Genomic DNA, 24,781 nt, shown 5'->3' on the forward strand with positions numbered 1-24,781 from the left:
TGTACCAAGAATTGTATTCATTTCTGTAACAGTGGCTACAGAGCCAGTTTACTATAGTGCCGTGATGGCAAACCTATGGCACACGTGCCACAGCTGGCACGCAGAGCCATATCTGCGGGCACATGAGTGTTGCTCTAGCTCAGCTCCAGAGCACATGTGCATGCCACCCAGCTGATTTTCGGGCCTTCCGGGCTACCAGAAACAGGCTGTTTCCAGCCTCTGGAGGGCCTCCGGAGGGGTGGGGAAGTCCATTTTCCATTTTCCTAGAAAGCCTCTGGAGCCTGGGGAGGCCGAAAAACGGGCCTACCGGGCCGTCACGTGCCAAAAGTGGGGGAAGTGCGGGGGATCACCGCACATGCGCAGGGGGGCAGGGGCACATTGAATTATGGGTGTGGGCACGTGCACGTGCGACCCCCCCATGCTCCCCCTTTTGGCACACGATGGCAAAAAGGTTAGCCATAACTGCTATAGTGGTTAAGGCATCAGCTTAGAAAACAGGAGTCTGAGAATGGTAATCCCACTTTAGGAGCCCTGGTGGTGCAGTGGTTAGAATGCAGTATTGCAGGCTAACTCTGCCTATAGCCAGGAGTTTGATCAGCCTTCCATCCTTCCAAGATCAGTAAAATGAGGACCCAGATTGTTGGGGGCAATCTAAACCGCTGAGGGGGCTGTAAAGTACTATGGAGCAGTATATAAAGGTAAGTGCTATTGCTATTATGCACAAAGCAGTTGGGTGACCTTGGGCCAGTCATTCTCTCTCAGCCCTAGGAAGACGGTAATGGACTTCTGAAATCTTGCCAAGAAAACTGCAGACTTGTCCAAACAGTCACCAAGAGACAAAAACTGACTCAAAGGCACCTCCCCACTAAAATAGTAATTAAGTCTAATGATATTTAGAAGTAGTACAATTTGTTTCTTGATAATTTCCTGGGAGAAAGTTAACATGCCAGTCATTTTATTATTTATGAAGTGTTATCAGGCTTACACAGCTTTTATAAAACTGTTTTAAGCCAGGTGTTAGGCTTAGTTCATATATTTCTTAACCAGAAAAGTGTAAAAAGAAGCAGCTCAAGTTGTAAAAAACAGCATGTCTAATTTCCATCTTGTATAGATACCAAATCTAACTCTAGTAAGTCTTAAAATTCTGCAAACATACAAAGAAACAATTTGAAAATATTAAACATAGAACATGTTGAGATTGAATAATTTGATCATTTTTTTAATGAGAAAAGTACATTGGTTGAAAGTAAACCTTTATATACACATACATATATCTTGAGTGTAAAATATTATATATCATTAAAAATCATATTTTCTATATTATATAGGATTCAAAATAATGGTAAACACTTTATCTTGAAAAATCAAACAAGTTAAGGAGTACTTTAATTTATATTTTATTGATATATTTAAAGCCTATAGGCCAGGATCAGGACAAAATGCAACAACAAGGATCGAATAGCATGTGAAGATGCATTTGTCTGCATTCTACAATGGCCAAGTATTAAAATTAATGTATTCATATTCTAAACATAATATAGCTGGAGAGTTTTCAGGAAAAAACAGAATTTTTTGTGTGTGTGTCTGGATTTGTGTGCCATGCATGTATGTACACACAGCCAAAATAATTTAAAATAGTTGAACCATCACAAATATTACATTCTAATTGTAGACGTGCTAAGAAGTCTTTTAAAAATATTCATTACTTCAACTTCCAATTTTATGTAAGGTTCCCAGTGTTTCCATCCTAATTATTGATCAGGATTCAGGTCCACACTTTTTAAAATGTAGCAATTCTGATATCGTTAACCAATAATTTCCTGGGAAATCTTAATAAAAATGCAATGAAAAGTTTTTACCCTTCCTTCCCTCGAAAAATAAATACATGAAAAATCTGATGGCTGCAGATTAGATCATTTATATTTTGTAACACTTTTTTAATGGCCGCCAACCTTGTTAAAGATATTTATAGTGAAACTGATAATTAAATACTGTAATCTTTTGTCTGTTAAAAAACAAAACATGGCTGTGCAAATATGTGGAACTGAATAAATAAAAACTCTCAAAACATACAATAACTGTAATACAATGTATTACTAACCAGAAGGTTTATCAAGACTACAGTTCCTCACTATACATTGTGTAACTCAGTTATATTTGATCACTATTGAGAAGTGCTTGGATATCCTCAAGATCTTTAAATATCTAGTAAAATATGTACAGAACAAATTTATGTTCATAATTCAAATATTTTCTTGTGACTGATTTATCTTGTTTACTTCAAGCAGGAAAATATTGACTTAGTTTTTTGTGACAGTCAAAATATAGGATTGCAATAGGGCATGCACATCAAATTAATGAATAAACATAAATGGGACAAAATAAATGTCTAAACATTTTGGCCTTAATAAGGATTCCCATTGGTGCTAGGTGATATCCCTAAGCCACATTAAATATTCCCACTAACTGTGTTCAAAAAACAAGTCAGAGAAGTTTACAGAAGTTACCATGAACAAATCCAATATATAAATTAACAGATTTGATGTTAATTATACCAAGCACATATCAACTGCAGTTCTCCACTTTGAAATGAAATCTTATCAAATTCCATGTGAAAATTCTTTAAACATTTGTTATCTATAATTTATCTGTTATTGATTTTTTTTAATATCAGAAAACAACGTTTTCCGCTGGCAGCAAATACATAACTGTTGGCAACAAACTGCGTACTGTAACTTTCTAATTACATATGTATATAAGGAAGATATATAACTGCACAAAGAAAATATCCAAAACAACCCTGTTTGTAGTTTTGTATACCATGAAATAATATTACTGAAGTCTTACAGTACAAATCTCTCACATTTGAACAGTGGAAACCAATAAGCAGAGATAAAGGCATGTTTTTACATTTCAGCTTTACTGCCAAATAAGACTTGTTCTTGGTATCACCTTTTTGAATCTTCTGGTATCTATCTTTCCAATTACATCAATAAAACTCATTTTTGTGCGGCAGTTTCTCCAACTTTAGCATGCTTTAATATATTTTATTCAAGTTTTTTTCCTACATTTCCTTGTGTCATAATTCTAAATTTTTAATAAATGATATTTATTATGGAAAGCCTCTTTTATTTAGGGAAACGCCCTTACTGATTTGACATAGCAGTACTTAAAACTGACTCCACAAAGAGAGACTTCATAGAATTGGTTGAGTCTATGAATTTGAAATCACTTTTACTTTGATTTCATTTGTAAAATTTGAAGTGCAAAGACGGCAGCAATCCATATTTCTGCAGAAACTTAATTTATACTGTCTAGAACTTTCCTGTGCTTAACTGTATTTTCCTCGTTTGTACTATTATTTTGAATAATTTGAGGCTTGAATAATTTGTCTTTTAAAACAAACTAATACATTATTGTCTTGTTTGCTTCACTGTTGTGCAGACCTTACAAACCCTGAGCAGAGCCTCAATCTCATCCCTTGCCATTATTTGTTCCAGAATCTAATGCCTGCTCATCTAAATGCTAATTTCCACTATGGTCCCAATCTTCTTCCAATCTAGCTTTAATCTCTTCTTCAATTTCTTCTTCTGAAAGAAAGCCATTCAACCCAGCCAATATTCATGTGCACGTATGTATGTGTGTACATGCGCGCGCACACACACACACACCAAGTTGAAAAAGAATCTATTTTGTTACAGTAAAGGCAGCCAGAAGAACTAGCAAACAGGACAGGCAATAATAACCCTAAAGTTTACAGAACGCAGTTTACAAGGAATAGTTCTTTGCAATTGAGGATCTTATGAGATCTGACACCCTGTGTCTTTTTGAGGCTTTATATCTGGTTCTTTCATAGGTTTCACTTCTTCCTCTGCCTTTGGTTTAGCCTATTAATAAAAGAAAAGTAGAAAAGATGATGTTGGATTGGGGGTACAATAAAGTAAAATACTTTTTTTAAAAAATGGCAATAAAGCTTAAGTTTTTCAATACACAGTCTTTGAGAAAGGGTAAACCCCCCCATCCTTTACAGGACTTTGTCACCTACCCCTCTAACCTCAGCATTTTTCTTATCCTGAGTAAGAAAGAACCAATATAAAAACTGAACATTACAGATAACACTGGTGAAAAAAAGCAACCTGTTTGTGTTCTTACACTGTCCTCCTTTGGCCTTTTGGTGAGATCAAATGCAGCAAGGGATTCTGGGGACCACTGAGCATGCACAGCCGGAAATTCAAAAGCAATTGGCTCAACTAGACCATAGTTTGCTTTCAGCTCAAGCTGGGGAGCCTCTGGAGGAATCTTCTGGAAGTAACTAAAAGAAAACCAATTTGAATGTTAGCAGTCCTAGTTTTTTCCACGTAATTCCGTATAGTTTAGGAGCAAATTAATGCTACACATAGTTTGCATAATTTAACTGCATGCAATTCACAATCTACACTCCACTTTCACAAATATGACAGGTGCTAAACACACTGAAGATTATTTTTATAACCACATGTACAAACAAGTCAAAGCAGAATCCAAGACAAAGAAGGGTTTTAGCACTCCAACTGGCTGAATAGAAAATTGATTCCCCAAATTACTTCATTGTGGCCAGTCAATGTTAGAGGGAAAAAAATCATTGCCCTTCCATTATATATTATGGTTTAAATAATGTTAATTGTTGAATTAAAGAATTATTCTGCTCAAGATAGAACTGCCTCATTTTTTAGACCTGAACATTGCATCTCTCTCTCTCTCTCTCTCTCTCTCTCTCTCTCTCTCTCTCTCTCTCTCTCTCTCTCTCTCTCTCACACACACACACACACACACACACACACACACACACTCTTCAGTGAAAAAGCCACATGTTGTTTGCTTAAAAAAAAGACAGAGAAAAAAAATGGGAAGAATTGGCAGGCAAGGATGAGAAATGATGTACCTGCATAGTAATGCAACTGTACCTGTATCAGATATCATATCATTATATTTGTATTCTAACATTATGATGCCTGTTGTCATCACTTTGTAACTGTGGTTTGTTGCAGATGTCAGTGAAACTAGTACTTGGTTTGAGAAAAACTAAGTTCCACAAGTTTCCCAAGGCCAATCTGTTGAGACAGTACCCTGAAGCCAGTGGCAAATCTCAACAAAATTGTTCATCTGGGCCAGGAAAGTTTCCCTTTCCAGTGGCATCTGCAAATACTGTATGTCTGCACCATTATAAGGCAATAGATTTTAAGCAAATCTCTCACTGATCAATTTGTAATCGGCAATACCATTCTTTGGCTATTTCCTTAATTCTAAGGAGTTTTGGTGGAAAATTGCTTAACACATTGTAAGCCGCCCTGAGTCTCCGGAGAAGGGCGGCATATAAATCAAATTAAAAAAAAAAAAATCTTAGAACAGCATTCCCTTAAGGCATATTTGTAGAGGGGGAGGAACATTGCCTTTGAGTTAGGGTAACTCCCCACACAAGTCCATGCAGTTTTCCTGGTGGCATTTTCAGAAGTGGTCTGCCATTTGCCTCCTTCCTAAGGCTGAAAGAGAGTGACCAGCTCAAGGCTATTGCTGAGCACATTGTAAGCCACCCTGAGTCTCCAGAGAAGGGCAGCATATAAATCAAATTTAAAAAAAAAAAAAAAGGCTGCCCAATTGGCTTTCACGATTAGGCCTCAGTTTTCCCACACAGCCCCTCTAGAATAATTTGCTGAGGCAGTCCAATAATGGGATACTTAAATATGTTCTTTATATAAGTACCCTATTATTGGCCTCACTTTTAGGGGATAAACAGGTATATATATCTGTACTGCTTTACGCAGACAATGAGGTAATTCTATCACAAAAACCAGCTGGTTTGAGAAAAGCCATGAAGTTGCCATTCCACATTAGAAGGAGGTTGCCTTGCGGACCACTTGGAAACTGCAGGCAATCCAGAATTTAGTGGCATGGGCAGTTAAGGGCATCTCATTGTATGCCCACGTAATATAGTTGTTTCATGAGCTACAGTAGTTACCTGTGGGCTTCTGTATACAATCCAAGTGGTAGTTATTACCTATAAAACCCTTCAAAGCACAGAACTTGATTATATGAGAGACCATTTGTTTTCTATAGTGTCTGCCCATACCATTCAATCAGACAGAATTGGCATTCTCCAGTCCCACTTGTTAGCAGTGTCATCTGATGGGACTGAGAAAGTAGGCCATCTCTCTCCCAGCATCTATCCTCTAGAACAGGGGTGTCAACTCGTGGGCCGGATGTGTCACAGGCTGGCCACGCCCACCCCTGGTTTAGCGAAGGGGGAAAAGTTGTGATATGTCAACGTGACAATGTGACACCACAAGTTTGACACCCCTGCTCTAGAATGACTCCACTTTGACCTTATTTAAATGAGGCCTTAAAACCCGGCTCTTTCCCCAAGATTTGGACTACAGTGAATGTCATTTCCCAAAGTAATTGGTCTGTTAGAGTTTGTCAGTTTGTTCCTGGATGTTTGTTTTTATATTGTATGCCATCTCAAGACATGATAAAGTTGGGTGGTCTATCAATTTATTAAATATATGTTAAAAAGATCAGACACTAAGCTATATTTGTTTGAAAAAAGTATTACAAATATACAGTACTTACATGAATCCATTTTCTCGCTGAGATTTTTCTAAGGCATTTTTCACTACAGTTCCTAATTTCACAAAGAAAAGATGTCCAGATGGCTTCGCTGTAGTCCCTGGCCCTTTGGTTTCACCATATTCTTTGCATAGTTTTTCCGCCTTGGCATAAACTTTACAAGAAAGCAAAGAGTCAGTCTGTGTTCTTACTACTTTTTTGTACAATTTTTAACAAAGTGCAGTACTTCACTTTGTAGTCTATTGTATTCAGTCAAGATGCTGTATTCAGTCAATAAAATGTTAGGACAGATACAAGGATATTAGCTACTCAGGGATGTTGGGTGGCAGCTACAATTACATGGAAAAAGAACACGTTTTGGAAAAAAGTGTATTGTTTTATGTTTATTGTTATGTTTTTCATTCCAAATCTGATTATAAAAACAAAACCACAATTTTTATGAACATATATTCTAATTTTTTTTTAAAAAAAAAAACCAGGACATGATCATCTCCTTGCAGATTAGACTGTCACAAGAAAATCTATCACAGTAATCCTTACATCTCTCAAGAATTAAAGTTATGCTTTGATTATTCAAATGTATAGTTTCTTGAGAACTTACTGGTTTTAATTTTTAGAAATGCCAAGGGGAAAACATTTATTCTATGAACTATGAAAAAGCACTTACATTTTTCTGCTTCTTGTAGAGACCTAATAGATTCTCCACATTTATCACTGGCCAAGAGGGTCTGGCCATGGTAGCAAAAAGCCTGGGGAAAGCAAGACTTTCTTTAATATGCTTGGCATGCTCTGGAATTACCTTAATTCCTTACTTGCTTTAGCAGTGAGGGCAGAAGAATGAACTTCAAGATTTGGAAGGCACAGAGCTAAGAGAGAACAATTAGCTGTTTCTATAGCTCTTACTGCTATGGTACTCTGCAAAATAAAGGCAGGCTGTTCTAGCTGCACATGTTCACCAACACATTTACAGTAGCAGAAGACTTTGATATATGGCAGTTAAGTACAATCCATTAAAAAAAGAAAAGTGCTTGCTTTATGTTCTCAGCTATCCCAGCACATAGCAAAAGGGGGAAAAATGCATGAAAATGGGTATTTATATTCTGCCATATTTTATTTCCTTATTTGAGACAATATTGTATACTGTTCCCTTGCTGAACAGACTCATGGGGCAAAGAAATGTCTATTACTTCAAATGACTTAAATTTACCAGCTACCATTAATCGGTAAATGGGATTTTGCAAACAGAATATACATGAGAAAATATACTTTACAGATAACAGGGAATACACTTTGAAAGAAAGCAGCAAACATCAAATTGCCGAACAGCTGGTTTGGTTCACTATTTGGAGAAAGTATGCTTGCTTTAAATTCAGATAAAACTCAGCTATGCAGATTTGGTCAATTAAATTTAAAGTCCACTATCTTGAGGTCCATTAAATCAAAGGTCTACTACATACCCTTTCACTCTTAGTCCCATTGAACCAGGAAAAGCTTGTATATGTAAATTAAAAACCACTTGTCTTCTGCTGTTGGTCCAATAAGATCAAACAGAGGTGAAAACTCCAGGCTCCACCTTTAAAACATATCATTTGATAGGTCCCAGGTTGCATGTTTTCTTTGTCTCAAGACCTGGCTTTTGGAATAGCAGCTTCCTGATGATAAGAGCAGTTTGGATCCTGCTGTCTTTTAAAGGAGTTCTGAAGGCCTCACCCACCCACCCCAAACTCTGGTTTAGGGGACTGAGTGCCTTCAGAACACATCTGTATTAAAAATGCTAAGTATATTGATCCCCTGGTGTCACCATGTTTTATTATTTTGGATTTTATTGTTTAGGAATCATGAGTTGAGTTGCCTTTGATTTATAAATATATGAACTCTAAAAGACTTACAAAAAATATTCCCTGAATAACAGATTGCTATTTTATGTAACAATTTCATAGCCCTTTGAAAATTGTTTTTAAATTGTTTTTAAAACCCCAAATACTCACATAAGCCATATAGAAGCATGACTTCAACTGAAGGTATTTTCTCCATTTCATTGTATATGCTGGATCCATACTAGATAACATTTGATCTAGGAAAAGGTAATGTTGTTTTTAAAATAGTAACCTATTCATTAATTTATCTATTTGCAATCATCATCATCATCATCATCATCATCATCATCATCATCATTTTAGCCATTGTCTATCCACTGCAGGATGAAGGCCTCTTCTGCATGTTTCCCACCAATACAGTCCTGAGTTTTCTTTTGCCAATTGGGCCGGCAATACTTGCTGATATTGTCGATCCATCTTGTATTTTAGAGTCCTGCTTAAAATCAAAACATTTCTGTAATGATACATTTGTCCACGAATCAGAGATATATTCTAAGCCACAAGAGTGAAAGATGTATGCTGACTTCTTGCCTTCAGTCACCATAAAAACGAAAGTAAATAATAATCAAGCAAGTTTATTTGGCCACAGATTTCATTTTTTATCCATGGTACTTCCTTGGTGCTCTGTCCACAGATAAGATTCTATGCCTTAAAATTGGTATCAAATATTCACCAACTTTTAAGTAAGTAATAATAACATACCTGCTTTTTGGTAGAAATTGGCTGTTTCATAGGCCAGGGCTGCTATTAGACCAGGATTATGTTTCAGCTCAATAGCCCGGGCAATTGTCACTAAAACAAAAATAAGAAACTACTGTAAACATCACGTTGCATCCCATTTATTTCTCTAATTGCATAAACATGGACAATTTGTTAAACACATAAAACCTACTTAGAAAGCAGTATATTTGTTTCTCTTTTTTCTTACTTCTAATGTTGTGAGAACTGAGTTGAAACACTAGCCTATGTGAGAAGTGAGTCTCTGTCCTTGAATTTATATTCTAATATTTGGAGAATGGGACTGTTGCATAAGCAACTGTTTTGTGTGTGAAATTGTAATCAATTCCATTTCCGTGTTCACTGTATATATGTGTGGAATAAGAAGTCCCTACAGTAGACAGTCAGGAGGATGGGAATGGAAATGTTCTAATTCATGGGAATTTACGATTCTTGATGGCAGATCTGGGTCTGACTCAGATTGCCACAATGCCAGCATGCAAAGCAGGACTTCAATTTGCTCTGGCACATTGATAGGGGAGGTGGCCTGGATATTTGGAAGAGGGGGATGGTTACAGTAACCTCACGATATAGATTCCCATCTGGTGAAGCTTGGTGTTAAAGCATATTTATTGTATAAGTTATGGTTTCATTGAGACAACAGATGTTCTTAAATGCTCACAGGGAATGTCCAGGTACTAGAATCAAGGATGCTATGTGACGCCACTGACTTATGGAGTAGGGAAATGGAAGATGCCATTGAAACCCTTGCCCCTATCCAGTGCTATGGATTCCAGTCTTCTTTTTAATACTTTGGTGAACACTGACTAATTAAAAAAATGGGATTACACCTATATCATAAATAGTATAAGGCTTGTCATTTTCTATGACACTATCACATCCATCCTAAAGTAACTTTTTCTGTTTTCTATGTGGGACTCTGCTTGTACTTATTTGGGAAATTGGTGTATATAATGTGAGATACTCAGTAAAGCATCTATGGACAGATTCTGTCAAAGCAAATACATGGTTGTCAATTACTTACTAAACCAAAATTCTGCTGGCATTCTAAAAATCAGAGTATAATTTCTAACACACCTCTTCACCACTAGAGACCCTGTTAGATTTTTAAGGTCATCAGAGATACTTTTGCCACCTGTGTCGGACAAGTATTATGTTGTGATGATATGTGGGTAGGCTTGCATTTTGGGATTTTTTTCCCTCTGAAATTCATGATGTGCCTGTTATTAAACAATTTATTACATTGTACTTTTCATTAATAATTCCATGGATGCTGCATCTGAAAGGAATTAAGGGGCAATGTAATACACTATGTCAGACTATGTCCTACCATTCAGTTCTCCAGCAGAACAAATTGTTTTAAAATCCTCAGAGAGGAAGCCCCCAACATTTCTCAGATGCAAAGTTAGTAATATTGCATAAATACCTTCTTGTGCTTCAGCTTGACATTGGATAATATAAGAATCTATTAGTCGAGCTTCTAAATCCCTTCCCTTTTCTACAGGAGTGATCAATTTAGGGATATGGCTTTCCTAAATGGAAAAAAAAAAAGCACTTTAGTATTGAAAACAGTGGCTGTATTTAATTAACCAATGAAGCATCTAAACATTTATGAGAACTTAATAACTACAAAGCATACCCATATAAAAACTGCAACCATTCTACCAGATATCTATCAATGATTTAAGAATCACATCTAATATTTTAAAATCTCCTTCATTGGAACACTTTGTTTAAGGAACAATTTTTTAAAACTTTCTATCTAAGCGAGGAATAATGGGAAACATGTTCATATCCCATGTAAATTTCAAAGTGGAACAATTCTAAGAAGATAGTCTGTGTGTTCTACCTGAACATCTGAAACTATTCTTAACCCTATGATTAAATAAGCTTTTTTAAACAACACATGAATCCTAATGAGCTGCTACTAAGAAGAGGAGCTGTGCATGCTTCAGAAATGTTTTGGAAGAAGTGTTTCAGAATCCACATATGCACTGCATATTTCTATCCATTATTAATGCTACCTTTCTTTTTTCAGGCATTTATGCCAGCTTTAAAAATTGCTATTTTAATCTTGCATTCAAGTCAAAGAAAATGCAATTTTGGGGGGGGGGGTGTTTTACCTTTAAATGTTTGAAAATCCCAGCTGCTATTTTCATACTGCGATGGACATCTTTTGCTTCATCTTCTGTTACGCTAAATGTTAGCAATTCATTAGTATTTAAATACTTCAGTTTTAAACATCATCCATGAAATTTCTTAATATTATTGCTAGCCAAGTTCTTTTACTATTTCAAAAAGTATTGTTTCCTTATTTCATATTTGCTCAGCAAATAATATATTTCTAACAAATCAGAAAAAATTGAGTAATACAGAGAACAAATGTCAGCCTCTTTGGTCCATCTAATCCATTATTGTCTACTCTAGGATGCAGAACTATGATGCACACTGCTGAATAAAAATCTGATTATCACAATACTCTTGTACTTTAACTGGAATAACTTTCAGCAAATGTCACACAGGCTAATGTTTTACTGGATAAGGCATTCATTGTTTAATCAAATTAATTAAACTACTGCATAAGCTATTCATTACTAATTCAAATGTTTTATTTGGCATCTAAAAGCTACAACAGTGATACCAGCCAACTTTCCTGCAACTACAGGTAGTTCTCAACTTACAACAATTTGTTTAGTGACTTTTCAAAGTTACAATGGCACTGAAAAAAGTGACATATGACCATTTTTCACACTTGTGACCGTTGCAGCATCCCCATTGTGATCAACATTCAGATGCTTGGTAACTGGTTCATATTTATGACCGTTGCACTGTCTCAGAGTCATGTGATCACCCTTTGCCACCTTCAGACAAGCAAAGTCAACGGGGAAGCCAGATTCACTTAACAACCATGTCACTAACTTAACAACTGCAGCGATTCGCTTAACAGCTGTGGCAAGAAAGGTTGTAAAACAGAGCAAAACTCACGTAACTGTTTCGCTAAGCAACAGAATTGTTGGGCTCAATTGTGGTCAAAAGTCAAGGACTACCTATAGTCTGGGGCCTGGGCTATAAAGATCTAACAGCTAATCGGAATCTAATCAAATCAAGGCTTCTGACAGGTATTGTGCAAAAAAAAGCCAACTAAGAGAGAAGCATGCACTCATCATACACACTGATTGTTCTCGCATTGTCATATCAGGTGATACTGATGCTATATTAGTTTTTTCTTTGGATTTCATATTTTGGATGAATTTTGTAGACTGAACTACTAAAATACATAAATCAGTTTTCTAAATAAATCAACCGTTGATTCCCAGGACAAGAAAATCACCTTTCTGGATATATATTGAAAAGAAGATGTCATTCATGTAGGACATTACATAAGGAGAATATTCCCAAATAACTAGACAAAAATTATTTCTCTCTTTTACAGTCTGATATTGCAATTCAACTTGATTTACATTTCTAAGTATAAGGCTGGGCCCCTGCAGTTTCACAATAAGAAAGTTGAAGACTATAGATTGAAATGGTTTTACTTTCAATAGCAATTTAGGCTGCAATCCTATGAACAGTTTAGCAAAACCAAACCCACCAATTTGAAATGGGCTTAAGGTATGTTTTTAACCTTCTGACATTACTTTAATTAAAATGAAAATACTTACTCTTCTTTCCCAGCTAATCTTGATGCATATTTAGTGTACCACAAGGCTACATTAAATCCCATAGAAACTAATTCAAACACAGCATCTTGCTGGGCACTAAGGGAAGAAAGGAAAAAAAATCTGTCTTTTGCAGATTTTATAACATTTCTGAAGTACAAAACATTGCAATACTTCCACTTATCTTTTAGACATAAGGCAAAATGCTATAAAATATATTTTCAGGAATGTTACATTGAGTTCAATTGCTTAATTTCTTTTCATTCCTTCCTAACCCAAATCATGGGAGCTAACCTCCAAAGTATTGAAATGTTTACATAGAAGTTGAATAGCTTAAAAAGTGGAATTGTTCTGACTGAAACAATTCGTGTTTTGTTTTAGTCTGGTCAGAAATGCTCAGAGTAGAGTGTTTTTACAGTTCTTCCCTTCAGAATAAAAATACTGAAGTAGCAATCAATCAATTTATCACCATTCTTTTAAAGTGTTTAATTGAGCACTATTAAATTACAAACAACAGTCTTTTTTATAGAAGTGGAAACTTTGCTTGATCCAATATAATACTGAAAAAATAAATGTCATCTTGACGAAAATTAATTTATCTAAGCATATACTGTCACACAAGGGCTTGTTTTTAATTATACAAATCCCAAGGAGATATAATGTTAAGAAATAATCACATATAAAATTACAAAACATATACTCACTTCTAAGTGTCACTTAGATATCTTGGCAGTAATACGGGCAATAATTTTATTAATCGGTTGTATTGGTGTATACAATATAGCCCATTAGACAATGAAAAAAGAAAGATAAAGTCATAACAAAAATCACACATGGAGATAATTGCAAACTAAGATTTCAACTGATCCCACTGATAAAATATGTTCTGTCATAAGATGGCTCTTTCAAGGTATGAAAGAAATGTAAGAACATTTTTTTAAAATTCCATATCAGCATCTTGGTAACCCATTAAGTTACTTCTCATATTAAGAACTACCTTAAAATTTGAAAATCATACTATATGTATACCTTGGTATTTGTCCTTGCAACGTGTCTGTCCATTTAAAATTCTGAATGTATCTCAGTTTGCTATCCTGTGAAGAGTTATCCAGAGCAACTATAAAGCCTGTTAAAATAATGCCGGTATTAAATAGCACATCCCCTACAAATCAAAATGTACTTTAAATAATCATTTGTCTTCATTTTTTTTTTGCTTTATTTTTTCTATTGATAATGTGACTGTTAATATAAAACTTTTTAATATTTAAAATGCCTGGTATCCAAAATTAGCCTTTTCACTTGGCTGATTGGAGATACTACACTTGGATGTCATTTCAATAATTTCTTTAGTTAAATTCAAAGTAATTGACATTCCATCCTCAGAGCAACACCAGACAAAGAATTCTAGGAAATGAGCCCGGTAAGACAATGTACTAAGTATGGGGGGGGGGGGGGGAAGAGAGAAAGAAAATGATGCACCCTCATGTCAAAAGAAGTTGATGCAAATGGAAAGCCCTTCTGCTCATGTGAGAGGTTATACATTATCCTGTATCATTCCAGAAGCCCTCCCAATGGCTTCTGAAAGACAGGGGGAACAGATGGTGAAGCCCCATTACACGGAAGATATTCATTACAACATTCAGCATATACTCTATACATACTAACTGCAAATTTATTTTCCAAAAGGTAATCTTTACGTATCTAAAATTGCATTATCTAGACTCCATTTGTCTTTTGGAAAACTTCAATATGCTCCATCATAGAGGTCAGTTGGTTAGACCGGTTGTGAACTATTATTGTGAATAGTTCGGTTGTGAACTATTATTATTGTTGAGTATTTATTGGCTTTTCCTTGGCAAACATTATAGGCCTTTATCCTTCTGCTATTTTTTAATGGAGAATTTTAATAGGCTCTTAGCCACCCAAAGTTGCATTTGCAAGACAGGTGGCCAGATAAATCAATTCAATAAATAAAGACATTTTAGTATATTTCACGATTTGTACATGTGCAAAAAAATTCAAGGGAATTCCCCAACAAGAGTAATGGGAAATGAGCACTGCATTGCACTGCACTGCACTGCCAATGGCTGCAGAAGGAAAAGAAGGCATGGCATGATACCCTGAACATGAATATGACACTGAAATACCTTGTAGCAGATGGCATTCATGGTTTTAAATCATGTTCGTTAAAATAAGAAGAAAGGGAGGGGGGGACATAAAAATTAGCAGTATAAACTCAATGGGCTGGAAATGGGCAAAGTTCTCAAAGGAAGAGACCTTGACAAAAATAGGAGCAACTCTCTGTCGATGTTGTTTAAAGCAGTGATTCTTAACCTCAGCAACAATATGGCCTTCAACTCCCAGAATTCAACTGGCAGCATGCTGACTAGCGAATTTTGGGAGTTTAAAGTCCACACTTGTTAAAAGTTGCTGTTATTAAGAAACACTGCTTAAAGTACAGTAGGTAAGGTCATATGAACATGCTCAGCTCTGTCTTCTACAACACATTTATAAGGTTATAAATATCAACTATGTAAATGACTGAAAATGCTAAAAAAAAAAGCACCATGTTCTGTAGCTGGCTTGAAAAATGAGTTTGGGGGGAGAGTGACATATGAATTACTGCACTCATATTGACTTTTTTTAGACAAACCAATGCTAACCAGAGTTTGCTATTTCATCCCTCCAATTTAACTGATTTGTTTTATCTACCATGTGCTTAGATTATTGAAATATAGTAGACTATTGTAATTTCTCAAATAATCTATAATCTATAATACTCAAGCCCAAACAATAAGGCAGCATATCACTGAAAACTCCAAGATCAGCTTCACTCATTATCTTCCACAATATATTCATAAGGGTAAAGCTGCACTTAGCCATCCACTCAGGAAAAAGATTGGCAGCACTGCATTCAGAGAATTTTGCTCACTCCCACAGAAGCCTCTTGAGAAAAAAGGCAAGTTTGTAGTTCTTTATTCCATGCGTGGGTATGAAGAAGTGACGATGTTTCCCTTACTTGCATTGCTTTGGAGAAAAACAGAAGAAACCAGGGAAATGCCTGTATTTCTCTCTTCTTTCAAAGCTGTTTGAATGAATGAATGAAAATATCTTTGATTTCTATAAAACTTTGGACAAATAATGAGATACTAGGCAATATTCCTCCTTCTACAATTTTCTGCAAATCAGAGACACTTTCATCTTCCTTGTGTTCTATAGTCATCAAGATATCTTGGATGTGGAGTTAGACAATTGTCACTATGAGCATTAAAGTAATATCAGAATTAGGTGGCCAGTTCCATTTCTGAAATCAAGGAAAAATGCCTAACTTGAAAATTAAAAGAATAAGGTCTCTACTCACATAAACAGCTCTGTGATAAATATAGCCTGATGGTTTTTCCACTCAGTTACTGAACATACATTAAGCATCTTTGATCAATCACAAAAGCAGCCTTTGGATCACTGATGATGTATATCAGTGCCCTAATTCTACACAACGATGTCGTGAAATTTCTACAAAAAGAAGTGCAACCTTTTGGAAAGCAAGGACTATAATTAATATGGGGGAATGTCTGAAAATAAGATAGCTGTGACATTGTGCAATGCAATGTCAATGACATGGGCTTGGTTGGGGATTTTCGATTTTCTTCCTCTTTGCCAGTGGGTGAGGAGTTGTTCTTATTTTTAAAGAAAAATCTGTGAAGCATTTTTGAAGATTCAAACTCTAGTTTTACACTCTGGTTTTTGTGTTTTCACACTTCACAGTAGCAGGTTTCACTTCACCATTGTCAGGTTTTGGCAATTGGGTCACTAAAATTTAACAGCACAGTCAGAGCAACTTCACCCTCCCAAATAATTGAACTTTTTTTTTTTACCTTCCAAGAGTGAAAAATAGGAATCAGTTGCATTTTTCATCATATCTGGATTACAACTTAAATCAGTAAAAAGTTCCAGGAGTCGTGCTCTTGATAACCTTAAATCACTATATTAAAAGGGAAAAAAGACCAAAAGATACTTCTCAGATGTGCACTGTTTTCTCATATTAACTCATATTTTCATATGTTCTTACAATCACTTACTTGCAGATTTTTGTCGCAGCTGGAGTTGTGGCTACTCCATAGTAATTGAATGAGACAGGAGCTGTAGCCTTTAAAGGGTTTCGATGAAACCAATGAGTCATTCTCTTCCTAAAAGTTTGGAATACAGCAAGACTAAAATAAAGAAGAGAAAAAATTACTGATTTTATTTGTAACTACAAACACAACACTTAAAAGTCTGGTTATTTAATACATTACAGTTTTCTATGGAAAGATATTGACACACACATATGCATATAGTATTCGTTAGAGACAGAAAATAAACCTAGCCAGATCTATATATATAAACCACTCACACCGTAATCATGAAATCTCTAGAACCGTAAAGCCTACAAACTTGAAATTTGCCACGTATGTTCCACTTGGCTTCTAGGTGCTCACTAAGAAAGGATTTTTCAAAGTGACCATCAGAACATTAGTATTTCCTATATTATTATTAACATGCTCTGATGCTAAGGAGTTGTACTCCCCCTCCCCACCTGAAAAGAAATCTGTTCCAAATGCAAAACACAAGCAGAGGAGAAGAGTTTCACTTTCAGTTTTACTTTCACAGCAGGAAGCAGCTTTAATACAGAATACTTGAGCTAAGCCACGCCCAGGCTTCTTCCTGTCTCCTTCTTGCTCACACAACAAATACTGTTTCACTTTCCAAACAGTCCTCTGATGCTAAGGAGTTCTACTCCCCACTTCCCACCTGAAAAGAAATCTATTCCAAATGCAAAAGTTTTATTTTCACAGCAGCAACCAAGGGATAGGATAGGGGAGGCTTCTGTGCGGCAAGGCTGAGGGAGAGAAGGGGAGAGGAGAGGCTGATCATAACTACTTATTAATTGTCACGCTGTAAGTGTTGATTTATCAAGCCCCATCACATAATTTCATAGCAAAGCACGGGTATCCACCTAGTGTTTGATAAACATACAAAGGATTGCCCTATATGAGATATTATATTAAATGTGGTGTACAGCACTGAAATTTTAGACTCTTAACAACTGTGGAAGAAAATCACTTGTTTTAAGAATAATCAAGTTATTAATTCAATTTATATAACTGCTTCTCTCACATACGTGACTCTAGGTGGCATTATAATTGTTGCATCTTGTTTAGCATTATTAGCAATAAACATAAAAAACAATTAAAACCTAAAACTTTTTTTAAAAAATTAAAATTAAAGTAAATGCAAGTCTCAATAGAATTTTGAGAAGCATTGTAGATGCTCCTGATGACCAGAGATTGAAAACATTTGCTCCTCTTCAGGAAGTGCTAATTTTCATTCAGTTTGCCAATGATGAATGGGACTATGGATATGGTCTGGGTATAGGGCACTCCTGCTATGGGTCACATTATTTTCACATGATTAACAGCCAGTTGTTGTGACTCCCTTAGAGTCTGCTGAAAAGAAATCTGTTTGCAGAGATAATTGAAGCTCACGTAGCTAATAGAAAGTATAACTATTTGTAACACGACCAACTCTAAAATATAGCACTGTAAAAATACTGACTAGTTTTATTTATGAATTTTAAACATGTTTTTCTACTAAAGTCTACTTTCTGTGTGTTAAACATTTTTTCCAAATAAGAGTTATTTGGCTGTAGAATATAAACTGTATCAATCATTAATAACTTTTGACTTTCCAGTATAACTTTCCGAGTAACTTCATAAAATAATGTTTTTTAAGCTGTTTTCTGCAGAGCCTTTGCATCCCTTAATATTGTAAAATGTCTTATGATTGTGAAAACAAACTGTTTCAAAATAGTTTTTGTGTTGTTAGAAATGTATGCAGATATGTTCTAAGTGCTCGGGGAGAGAGAATGTCTTTCATGAAGAACAATGAAGTTCTTATGTTGTACAGTGGTGTGTATAGTTTTTTTTTTAATATGACTGTGTTTGACATGTTTATTGTTTTTATACTTTTTTTTTGCTTCTCCCACGGATTTAAATACCAGATGACATCACTGCTGACAGCAGTGGTGGAACCTTTCATAAGAACACTATGTGAAGAATCTTGGAAACCACATTTTTTTCTTTTTTCAACTTTTTCTTTCTTGCACTTTTTTCCTTTTCTTTTCTTTCCTTTCCTTTTTTTCTTATTTATATTAATTTCTGTTAGTTTTTTATCTTCTTTACATTTAAAGTTTAAAAGTTTTAATTTTATATAGAGACAAATCAAGAAAAGGAACTGGACATGGAACAGCTGTGACAAGCAATCCTGGATAATGGCTTTTTATGGGAGTTACAAAATAGACTGGTGAAAGCTTTGAAGACTCCTTTTAAAGTTGTAGAAAAGTTTAATCTTGGCTTCTTTAAAGCCAGGTCATGAAAGATCAAATCCTGCAGTGCCATAAAAATAATGTAAAAGTCAGGACTATGCAGAGCAAAAGGAAAGAATACAAAGTTGGATTATTTAACCAGAGATAAACTACATTGCTATTTCTGGTATCTCCTAATTGACGTTTTGCTAAACTAGGATTGGGGAAGATGAAGATGATGGTTTCTGCATTGTTTACAAGTTAGGCTGAGGGGAAAGGATTTTTTTTTATTTGTAACTTTAAAAGAGAATAAAAAGCTAGCATATTAGCTTATGCTTGGTGTGATGAAAATTGGCCTTTTTCTTTGCTGCCTTTTTCTTTTTTCTGCAGATTTTGAACTTTTTGCTTTTTTTTCTAGTTTAGTTTGTCTTAGTTTTTACTACATTTACTAAAACTTCAAATTGTTTTTTTAAAAAAAAATTCATATACATATGGAACAAAGTTTTTTCTTTCTTTCCTTCCTTGAAAATAGTTAAGAGTTACTCAAGTCAGATTGAAGAAACAGTTTGTTAATGACAGACATATCACTGCCTCTTTTAAGCAGAAAGACATATACCTTCAAACATTAATTACCCCATAAACATGGAACCAGTTCTTTCTGAATATTTTAATCAGCCAGGAAAGGCCAAGAGAGGTTGGCCTTCACTTCTTCAGATATATTCTCTGCATCCTTGAGATCCAAAAACTGAAGAGAATTCAGAACTGTAGAAGCAGTTGTCATGGTTACATCATCAGTTTCTAAAAGAACATAAGCAGCCAGTATATTGTACTACAATGTTGAACTGGGACACAAGGGATTCAGCTTAAAACAACTCAGATGCACGGTCCACAGAATTTGGAACCAATCAATCTCTAGGTTCAACATATCTCAGATTGTTCTTGAGGGAATAAAATGAGTGGAATCCCCCTCTGTCAGGCAAACTGAACAAGAAGCAACAAACAATGAACTCCAGGTTGAGTGAATTTGCTTTTATCTGCAAAGAACATAGCAAATTGCCAGAACAAACCCTCAACTGCTAAGTGTCTCCACTCCCATCATTCTATTGCAGAAAATCTGTCTAGTGAAGAAAATCAATGTTGGTCTGTTCTATATAGACACAGTAGAGATCTAAAATAAGACATTCTTATTTTAATTGCCATTGTATATTGCTCCAAGTAGACTTTAATCCCTGTTTGATTTGACTGCCCCAATTCATTATTTCCATTTGCACAGAAATTACAACCACCTCTGAAAAAGTAACTTGTGACCCATCTTTGAAGCTACAACCACATTACCTGTGTTGTCATGTGATCACAATTTGAGTGCTTGGCAACTGGCAACATCTAATACAGAATGGAGAAAGGTTTTTGGCATAAGTATCATGTCCTGTTTGTTTTCAGAATTCACAGGAGAATTGCTTTTGGAATTGCTATTGGGACTTCATAGCTGCCAATGTTATCCTCCTAAATTAGCTCATCTTTATCTTTTAGGACACCAACCTGATCTAATAATCTTGAAGGAATAAGATTAAAATCTCATATCAGAGGCGAGTGTAATTTCTATTCAGTACTCCTTTTAACTTCTGCTGATTACAAAGTCCTTCAAGAATGACTGATTTTTACAATATTATATTGTATCAGATTGGAAGACTTCTTAAGAATGGAATGAATTATTTGGATCCAGGGTAAGATACTGTACAAATAGTCCTTCACTTACAGCTACAACTAAACCCAAAATTTCTTGCAATGCTAAGCAAGACAGTTAAGTGAATTTTGCCTTATTTTACTACCTTTCTTGCCACTGTTGTTAAGTGAATCACTGCAGTTAAGTGAGTAAAATGCTTACTAAATGAATCCGGCTTCCCCATTGACTTTGCTTTTCTGAAAATAGCAAAAGGTGAACACATAAGGCGGGACACTGCATTGTAATTTTGGTCACTAAATGAATGATTGTAAGTCGAGGATTACCTGTACTATATAGCCTTAGATATTTTCCCAGTGCAATACTGTAAATAAGATCACCTTCTTTCTCTAGTATTACATAAGAAACTTCTGGCATTGCTTCCTTATTTTATTTTATTTTTTTTATTTGATTTATATGCCGCCCTTCGACGAAGACTCAGGGCGGCTTATTCCCAGACAGAAACTTGAACAATGAGCAAGATAAAAGTTTTCAGTGTTATTTATCCTGTCTCCACTACACACAGTCATAATAAGAAACTAAGATTTTCCCATGTTGCGGCTTAAACACAATAACAGCCAAAATCTAAAACTCTGTAGAAAGGAAGAGGCAAGGTAGGAAGAGGCAAGGTAATACTTCTTCATATACAGGTAGTCCTTTACTTACATCCACAATTGAACCCAAGATTTGTTGCTAAGCAAGATAGTTGTTAAATGAATTTTGCTTCATTTTACCACCTTTCTTGTCACATTAAGTGAATCACTGCAGTTGTAAGTGAGTAACATGGTTGTTAAGTGAATCTGGCTTCACCATTGACTTTGTTTGTAAGAAGGTTGCAAAAGCTATTCACGTGACCCTAGGACACTGCAACCATCCAATACATTGGCCGGTTGCCCAGCATCTAAATGTCGATCATGTGGCCATGGGGATGCTTCAATGGTCTTAAGCGTGGAAACTGGTCATTAAGTCCCTTTTTTCAGTGCCACTAACTTTGAATGGTCACTAAACAAATGGTTATATAAGTCGAGGACCACCCGTATCGAACTTTTGCTTTTACGAAAAAAAAACCAGGAACCTTTAAAAAGAGCTTGTCTCAGTGCTCAGAAATTCTGCCCATCATATATTGTATATCATATATACAGGCCTTCTTCTCCAACGTTACAGCAATTGCGCTTCCTCCCTAGCAGACAGCAAAGCGAACAGCCCCCCCCATCCCCATCCAGCATTAATCCAAGCCTCTCCCAGAAACATACTTGGTCTCCGCCTTCTCTCCTTAGGGTGGGGCTGCTCTATTTACCTTCTCGATTTCCAGCGGACTCTTGTCAGCAGCAGCCACTACCGTACAGCTCTACGGAAATCAGATCAGGAGGAGGAGCCGCATCGCCAGAAACTATGAAAGGAAGGCGGCAAGGCCCGAGTCCGCCTCTCGGTGGCTCTGCTGAAAAGCAAGGCCGGGCAGCTTTCACTGCAAGGGAAGAGACTCGCCTCTTCCAGCCTTTCTGTTCCGACTGGCAAATGCGTGCCTTAAAGCCATTTCCTGAAGATGCTTTCTAACCAACAAGTTACTCTGTTTTGGGATAACCTCGATTAAACTCGGTCTCTCGCTTTCTCTCCGGTTATCATCAATTACTTTGCCAAGTGCTCGTTCGACTTGGGTGCGGCTATATTGGAAACCTGGTGTTTCGCTTGTGCTTCGGGATTAGTAGTCCCAACCTCATGGACAGGCCTCGCTCGGAGACTATATGTTTGAAGGACGCTGCAGTAGTACAGCGAAGCACACTGATGCCGGTTTGTAGCAATTCCCAGCTGAACTCTCAGAAGCACAACAGACTAGCTACAATAGGAAGCTGTATGTTCAACCCGAACGGGCTTTCCATCGGATATATAAATACGGCTGCTTTGGGTTTTCACCCACCGTTTCAAAACGCACCCCAACCTTATCGGTTTGCTGAAGCCTCAACGGGATTTCCTGAAGCCTCAAAGCCAGGTTCTTTCCTCATAATGATTGTTGGCACCTCTTAAGTAGCCTCATTGATTATAGTGAAGGAGGACCCGCTGAGTTAAGAGGCCGGAGGCCACGCCCACTCATAGCTGGCAAGCCTCATTGTTCTTTCTCTGCTTTAGGTACAACTGCGATGTAAACATCCCAAGTAGCCTTGCCCGGGAATAATCCTCTTATTTTCTCACATTCCCCGTGTGCTGTTTAGCCTGGGATTCTACCTTCATATCCCTTTCCTGAAAATACCATCCCGATTTCGTCAATTAAGGCTAAATCCACTTTAAAACGAGCTGCTTCCTTACTATATAAAGTATTCACATTTCCTCTATTTCTGTTGATAGCGACATCACACCTGCTTCTCTTCCAGTTTTCTAAAGGGCTTGTGTTTACATTTATTTTACAGATCCCCCCCCCGCCTCCCCCAACTTTGTCCTGTCTCGGGAACACCAAACAATAGACGCGACGAACAAGCGGAGGGAAGAACAAAGCGGTCCGAGTTAAAACGATTCCGATGTTCACAAATCGTTTAAGGTTAAAAGTCCTGCAATAAAGGCGGAAATGATTGCTTTAATTCTATTCAGTTCTCGAAATTGCGCTGGGATTGGAGGTCGAGAGGCTTGGGGATCGTAATAGTAAAACAAGGGTAAGAAATCTTATGAGGAAAAGGAGAATTAATAATTATTTAAATATGGTTTTGTCCTTAAGTGGCCCAGAAATATCCCACTGATCGTGTATACATAAGAATAGACGAAATAAAGCTTAGGAATGCAAGGAGGTGGGGAAAACAACAGCCATTCGTTTCGAAATTCATTCTCCACGGAGCATATTTCACAAAAGAATAAAAGGTAATCGCTATACTGAATGCATTTGTGCAAGGCTTGACCGTGGAAACAATCGGAGGAGCAGGAAGCCGCTAAGATTCATCACTGCCAGCGTTCAGGTGCAGTATAAAGAGAGGAGACAAAATACAAGCGCCTACCATATAATAAATAGAAGCTTCCTACCACTCACCCACCTCGGAAGATTCTCTACTCTATGCCAGAGATCCAAAAATTGTAGAGGAGTTAAAGGATAACTTCTGTAGGGTGACCTCGGCAATAATAAACCCAAGGAAACCCGCCCGACTCCCGAAAATCACGTGACCTTCCTGGACCTGGCAAAGTCTCGCTAACCGGGCGGAAGCGCTTCACATGGAATGGTAGCATCGAAATCGAGCCGGGCGGCTCTTGGCTCGCCAAGGCGTGAATGCTCCCCCCCCCCACAGGAGTGCATTTTTTTTTTCTACGCAGCCCTATGGCTCGACAAAGCAGAGCGAGAGGGATTAGTTGGCTCTGAAAGTCAATACACAAAGAACTAGTGGAGATTGATGGAAATTGGGCGACTGCCCTCTTTGCACCTGTTACATGTTTCTAGCTACAGAAGGATGGTGACTAATCAGCCACCCCTGATTAGTCTCGGTTTGAGGCGTGAAGGAGAAAGTGCGGCGAAGTGTGCAAAGCCCAGAGGGCGACCGAAAGGGATGGCCGTCTGGCGATCAGATGTGTCTGGCTTGTGATGATGAAAGGCGGCGGCAAGCGAACCTCAAGAAAGTTTGTTTTTTTTTAATTGAAAAAGTTTTAAAACAAACACAATTTCCCCACAACCCTCCCACCCAACCCCCCCTCCCCGACTTCCCAGAGCAGAACACAAGGTATTTCTATTGACTTTTAACAATAAACTAAATTGCTTAACCAATCATTAAACTAACACCCCCTAAAAAAAAAAATCTTAACCCCTCATGTTACCTCAAGAAAGTTTGAAAGCATCTCTTGGTGCGTTTACCAGGACTAACGCATCAAAAGG

At 36.8% G+C, this 24,781-nt stretch overlaps 1 protein-coding gene across 5 annotated transcripts; it reads right to left on the minus strand.

The window, feature by feature from the left end:
* Positions 1-1,192: 1,192 nt before the first annotated feature.
* Positions 1,193-24,108, minus strand: BROX (BRO1 domain and CAAX motif containing). Of its 5 annotated transcripts, none has more exons than XM_034427883.3 (13): positions 23,955-24,108; positions 16,957-17,088; positions 16,753-16,859; positions 13,907-14,003; positions 12,881-12,976; positions 11,342-11,414; positions 10,645-10,750; positions 9,183-9,272; positions 8,592-8,677; positions 7,271-7,352; positions 6,607-6,757; positions 4,153-4,312; positions 1,193-3,887 (listed from the first exon to the last, which is right to left on the minus strand). In XM_034427883.3, the coding sequence occupies exons 2-13, from the start codon at positions 17,055-17,057 to the stop codon at positions 3,801-3,803; spliced, it is 1,236 nt and encodes a 411-aa protein (XP_034283774.1). In that variant the 5' UTR covers positions 17,058-17,088; positions 23,955-24,108; the 3' UTR covers positions 1,193-3,800. The 5 variants fall into 5 exon arrangements, with proteins under 5 accessions (XP_034283774.1, XP_034283775.1, XP_034283776.1 ...); XM_034427884.3 differs by having other exon boundaries at positions 23,951-24,088; XM_034427885.3 differs by lacking the exon at positions 23,955-24,108 and adding an exon at positions 22,238-23,400.
* Between the last annotated feature and the right edge of the window lie 673 nt (positions 24,109-24,781).

The sequence above is a fragment of the Pantherophis guttatus genome, chromosome 1, assembly GCF_059756535.1.
Source record: "Pantherophis guttatus breed Tessera chromosome 1, ASM5975653v1, whole genome shotgun sequence".
Classification (NCBI taxonomy): domain Eukaryota; kingdom Metazoa; phylum Chordata; class Lepidosauria; order Squamata; family Colubridae; genus Pantherophis; species Pantherophis guttatus.